General features: G+C 35.8%; 1 protein-coding gene across 2 annotated transcripts; it reads right to left on the bottom strand.

Annotated features, from left to right (window-relative positions):
• Window positions 1–1,183: 1,183 nt before the first annotated feature.
• LOC126817967 (toll-like receptor 4) lies at window positions 1,184–5,530 on the bottom strand. 2 transcript variants are annotated; one of them, XM_050545141.2, is made up of 2 exons: window positions 5,217–5,530; window positions 1,184–3,967 (listed from the first exon to the last, which is right to left on the bottom strand). In XM_050545141.2, the coding sequence occupies exon 2, from the start codon at window positions 3,962–3,964 to the stop codon at window positions 1,442–1,444; it is 2,523 nt and encodes an 840-aa protein (XP_050401098.2). In that variant the 5' UTR covers window positions 3,965–3,967; window positions 5,217–5,530; the 3' UTR covers window positions 1,184–1,441. The 2 variants fall into 2 exon arrangements, with proteins under 2 accessions (XP_050401098.2, XP_055956686.1); XM_056100711.1 differs by having other exon boundaries at window positions 5,294–5,530.
• Between the last annotated feature and the right edge of the window lie 464 nt (window positions 5,531–5,994).

Below are 5,994 nucleotides of genomic sequence, written 5' to 3'. Positions count from 1 at the left end.
CTCTCTTCCCGCGCGCGCGTCCTCTCTTTTCTAGGTCACGGGGTCACGCACGTGCAGGGGTCACACATGTGCAAGGTCACGCACCTGCAAGGGGTCACTCAGTGCAAGGTCACGCACCTGCAAGGTCACGGGGTCATTCAGTGCAAGGTCACGTGCACGCGCAAAAAAAATGGCTGTACAAGCCCCATAACTACTATTAGTCTAGTAACTAGAATTAGTCCAGTCCAAGGTCGCTAGAAGACGATGATTTTGTGCACTGCAAATGCTTTTCCGCTATTAGACCATCGACAAAATCATTATTGTCAGATTTGAGTAAATTCTCATGTTCGGAAATTCTAGTTGTCAAGACGTCCCTAACTGACCCACCCCAAAAGAAGCGAAGCTAGATTAGCTCATTAGCTAGATCATATATATTGTACATCAGCATGGAGGAACCTTGTTTGGGCTAATATTTTTTTTACAGGGGGTGGTCCGGGCGAAGGCTCGTAGAACCATAGGTCAAGCAAAGAAATCTTCATGGCAAGGTTACGTCTCAAGGATTAATTCCCGTATCACATCTAAGTCGGTATGGGATAGGATTCGTAGGATTAAAGGTAAAAGTAGTGCATTATCAGTTAACCATCTAAATGTTGATAACACCACCTTATCAGGATATTGCTAATTCTCTGGCCAGTACAATTTCATTTAATTCATCATCCAATTTCTCCTCTGATGCCTTTCGGGGCATTAAACAACCACACTTTAAGAGGAAAATGAAAACGTGTTTTAAACACAATTTGAGCAAATCCCAGGATAATGGAAGATGTTTAAAACTACTGTATGATGTATCAGTGCGTGTCGACCCCATACGACCATAGATCGTGAGGCTCATGCTCTGCCCAGCCTATAGGTAAATCCGGCACCGCTGCCAAGTCTTCAGGTAGATCCTGAAAAAATGTCCCCCCCCCCATCGAAATAAAAAGTTTCCGACCATAGCTCTAAAATACGTACTGTAGAATGTGCCCCACCCCCGTAAAAAGTCCACTGCTCCTCCGCTGCTACGGGCCTGTGCACTGGATATAGAAGATTCTACAAACCGCTTTTCGTGTAGTTCCGCTTTTCATGACGCAAGGGGGTCACGCTTTCCTTTTGCCGCTTTTCTGTCACATGCCGTACTGGCAGCTTTCACTTGTATGTATGGAGAACAGAATACGACAAGATTTTCATTTTACTTTCGCATATTATTTATTTACACAATAAATGTCTCTTGAGCCTATACACATTCGAGTGTTGCGATAACCTTTCTCTGTGAGTATATTGTGAAAAGTAAAATTGGTGATCATTTTCTCTTCGTTTCCTAAATGTTTCTTAAATACTGTCACGATTAAATGTTAAACGAAACAACATTTATTATACACGGCTATTAAAAAAATTATTATGGCTGCGCAGGATTACACAATAATTATTGCGACCTTTCATCATACAAGATTATATCGGCCAACTCGGAATAATTAAAACGCATATGTATAGTTTCAATGTCAGCAGTAATAATATTTCTTTGTGAAACCGCTTCCAGCAAGAAATCGATATTAGCAGGTATTCTCAACTGATGATCGATTACAATGATTAATCGTTGTGGTGTTGTAAGTGTTATGGCTGATAAACAGTTACACATTGTAAAATAAGCCAAATCACTTTTTAGGAAATCTTCAGTTAAAACTAAAACTACTTTCCAACTGTCTCTAATAGCTTCAAATATATCAACTTCGTGAGAACCACCGGGTAAATGATCTCTGTCACGTATGTTTAATTTTATTTTACGACTTGACTCTAGTTCACTTCTTAGTTCATTACACACCCAACTATAAATAGAATCAGTGTAGATTATATAGGCGTCATACAAAAATTCATTCCGTTTCTTGGGATAAATATTTTGTCCGATCATCCTTAAAAGTATCAATTTTAGTTTCATCTTATTTTTTATGAAAATAAAAGCTGTTATCAGAGTAACAACAACAACACTTATTCCACCCATAGAGACATTTAACCAAAATTCTGAAACACAGTATCTCTGAAACGCTTTCCATTTGGTTTGGACTGTTTTAGTGTAGCTCATCTGCCCGGTAACGTCCATGCACGAATAATTACCACCATCTAACTTAACACTGGTTTCTTGCAACCAAATTAAAAATCCAGTCGACTCACAAATACAAGAAAAAGTGTTTCCCCAAAGTGACAAATTTAACCCATTATTAATTTCTGCTGTTTTATCCAACATCATTCTGTATTTATTTTCAAGTGTTGTAAATGAGTTGTGACTCAGATCTATAAAGTTCAGTTTACCAAGAGATGTTAAATCTGGTATTGTTATCAAATTATTAAAAGCCAGATTAACAACTTGTAATGTAACAAGAGAGCTGAATATATCATATGGTAAAAAGACAAGGCCATTGTCAGATAAATCAAGGTTTTCTAATTTCTTTAACTGACCAAACAGTCTTTTACCATGTCGTGATATAAAACCATTATCAAATTGAACGCAGCTTAAACGTAATTGTTTCAAATTTGGAAATGTATCAAAAAACGTTTCATTGGTTAAGCTCATGTCATTGTGACTGAAATCCAAAATTTCCAGATTTTCTAAACCTCTAAGTGTATGGTTGAAATCCGTGAAGCCACTGTATGAGAGATTTAGTGACAGCAGGTTTGTTCCATTCAAAAACTGAATATTCCACAAGGGTCCGGAATGTGCAGCTATGCCAGCAATATTTACCGATTTGATCTTTGGGGGCAGGAACAATGGTAGAAAAATGGGAAAAGGTACATGGCTTCCGTGATGTACCGATGTCGCATCATCAACAGCAAGATTCCTCTGAAGAGATATGTAAACCGTTTCTAAGTTTGATAAAAGTGGCATGCCTAAAAACCACAGCATAGATAGACCACCAAACCTAATTCTGTTATGCCTTAGTTTGATAGATTTCACGCATTTTATTAGGGGGCAATTAAACACGGGTACTCCTTGGAAATCCATGAATATTATGTTACTTAAATGTAAATCAATATGGCTAACGCACATCTGACATAAGGGTTTTACACTAATTGAAGACCCTGTTCCGATATCAATACTATCAGACTGAAAATCAGTGATGGAAACAGTTGACATGCTCTTATTTTGGAACACACTCAAGGCTTGGAAAACAATCTGCAAACCCCCTTTCATTAATGAACTGCCTTGCATAATGAAATCTGTTAAGTTAGATAAATAATTGAGTGAATAATTATGGAATGTTTGAAAAATGCACCCATTTAATTGTATATATGTTATCTGTGTTTTCATGAGTCCTTTAAAGGTTTCGTTAGTTAAGGTTCCAAGTCCACAGGAAAATGAAATTCCGTGTTTTACTGTATTACCTATAACCAGGTACCGCAGTTTAGTTAAATTCGAAAAACCAGATTTGAATACGGTTTGCGGGCCGGTATCAATGTTTAAATGTCTTAAATTTGTGAGTGATCCAAACACAATGTCAGGTAAATCATTTAATGGACTTCGATAAAATCCTAAAACATCTGATCTCATATTTAAGTTTGTAAGTGAATGAAGAGGTTTAAAAACATTAACTGGCAGGGAAGCTTCACTATAATTCAACACATGACCATTAAATTCCAATACCAACAATGATGATAATCCATTAAATGATGATGACTGTACTGTGTGGATAGGATTAAAACTAACATCAAGATATCGCAGATTAACTAGATGTAAGAAATCACCGTTATATAGAATTGTTATATTATTAAACGTAAGATCTAAAGATGTAGTGTTTACTGGAAGATTGTCAGTAACGTTAAGGATACCCATGTGTGAACAATCAACTGCTGTTCCATTATACTGGCAAATTGTAGCTATGTCCTCACTATATGTTGTTTCAAGCATAAGGATGATCGTAACCCAATTTTGAAACGAGATGCGTACGTCAACCATTATCTGCAATAAATGAAATGAACGTCAGATAATCGTGTATAATTAAATATAGTATTTATTTATTTATTAACAGCAAGTCACAGCATGTATAGATAAACATGGGCCCCTGTGAATGAGGGTTTTATTCATTGAGACAAAATAAATCAGATATTTCAATCATCACCTGAAATAAAACGAACCTTATATGATGTTGACATACCTTGTTTAGTAGTAATGTCTACATAATATAACACATTTATGTCCCTTCCTTGTATTCCACTAAACTAATAATCATGTATATGCATCACACTTTTAATAAGTAACCTTACGTCACAGGTTCTAATTCTTGGCTGTGACAGAAATTGTGTAAGATGTATTCGTGCAAATATAGTCTTTTATTCTGTACATGTAATGCATTGAATTATTATTCTCCAACAGGCCCAAACGACAATAAAACTCACCAAACAAAAATGAATGTGTACATAGTATCGTGAATATAGGTCGCACTTTTTTTTATTGTAGGCTATCATTGTTGAACAATGTATGTTCAGTAAAAGGGCGTATAAATCTAGAACTAATAAATCAAACAGAACGAGCTTATTTTTAATTTGGGTCATTAAACTGAGGTATACATTAAAGTTTAGCATCTTACGCCCTTGGTCCTTAGATGGATTAAGACTGTAATTCTATAACATTTTGGAACGTTCGGCTGATCTTAATATTTATAATCATAAAGAGCCCAACATGTCATTACTCATTAGTTGATAAATTATTGAAGGTGGTTGACCGTTTCGATACTTTTCTAGTCCGTGTCATTTTCGGAGGTGACTTTCCCCTAATCTATGTATGTCTCTTTATTTTCTGATCTATCCGCCTCGAAATCATAAATACTCACCAAAACCTGACAGAAAATGTAAATTCAAACGCCCTTCTTCAATTCTAGACCAAAATTGCTATGCAAAAAGGGAAAAGGTTGGAAAAGAAATAATTGCTATAAAAAGACGGACAATTCATGAAAAGACTGAAATAATTACTAGTCTTAATCCAGATTACAACCCCTAAGTTACAAATTACATATACGCCTAATCTTTATTCATCATTTACATTTTTATATTTCCGATAATCCACATACACCAAAATCAGACGAGATAACCTTCAATAAAATGAATCCAGAATTCGACAGAAGTTTTATAATGTTGGTAAATATCAACGACAAATTTCCAATTATTGATCTTTGGTCCCCTTTTCACTAAAAATAATGTACTGTACTTACTTATATTTACCAGTCTGCAGGCCTGTAGATGCTTCTGCGTTGAGTAGAGCGCAAATCTTTTGTAATATTATACTTACGTCTTATACTATTTAACGATTTATACTGGCTCAGTATTGAGGAGCATAATTATCACCATAGAGTTTCTATAATAGGCCTATATAACACTGTGGTTAAAACAATCCTTTGATACCGTCACCAAAGAAAACTACGGGATACACACAGAGAGCCCACTGAATAATTTATCGTGCAGGGTGTGTCAGGTATACCGAGTATTTCATTATGCATTTACATGTATACTATGTATATTTGACCCACATTCATCGCTTCATTGGATAGTTCTTGTGCTACATCCGGTTAGGATTGGTATTACTTACATTATAATATAATTTTATTATGTAGTATTTTTGGACATATAAAGGGTAGTGGGTTGGGGGTAATTAAATTTGTTGCTAGCTGTATCATTCGAATGTGTACATTTATTCCTAATGTTAGCTTGCATGAAGTGGACATTTTAAGCCAATAAACCGATGTACACCCATGGGCGTACGGGGTCGGTGAAGGTTAGGGGGTAGAACTGAAATGCCACAATAGGTGCAATATTAAGTAGACGTGATAATTCTTATCCACGGCTACAATTGATACACTATTCGAGGCTTTGCGCAAATAAAATTAGGTTCATTTACAAAATGTTCAACACATATCATCACAGATTGCATGGAAATAAGTAATTATGTTACAAATAGTGAATAGTGGAATCTTAATCTTACCGAACAGTTTT

The sequence above is a fragment of the Patella vulgata genome, chromosome 4 (genome assembly GCF_932274485.2).
Source record: "Patella vulgata chromosome 4, xgPatVulg1.2, whole genome shotgun sequence".
Taxonomy (NCBI): Eukaryota; Metazoa; Mollusca; class Gastropoda; family Patellidae; genus Patella; species Patella vulgata.
This window is presented reverse-complemented; position numbering and strand designations above follow the sequence as displayed.

Coding starts and splice junctions, on each gene's coding strand:
- LOC126817967 (XM_050545141.2), bottom strand. CDS start 3,964: ATGGTTGACGTACGCATCTCGTTTCAAAATTGGGTTACGATCATCCTT.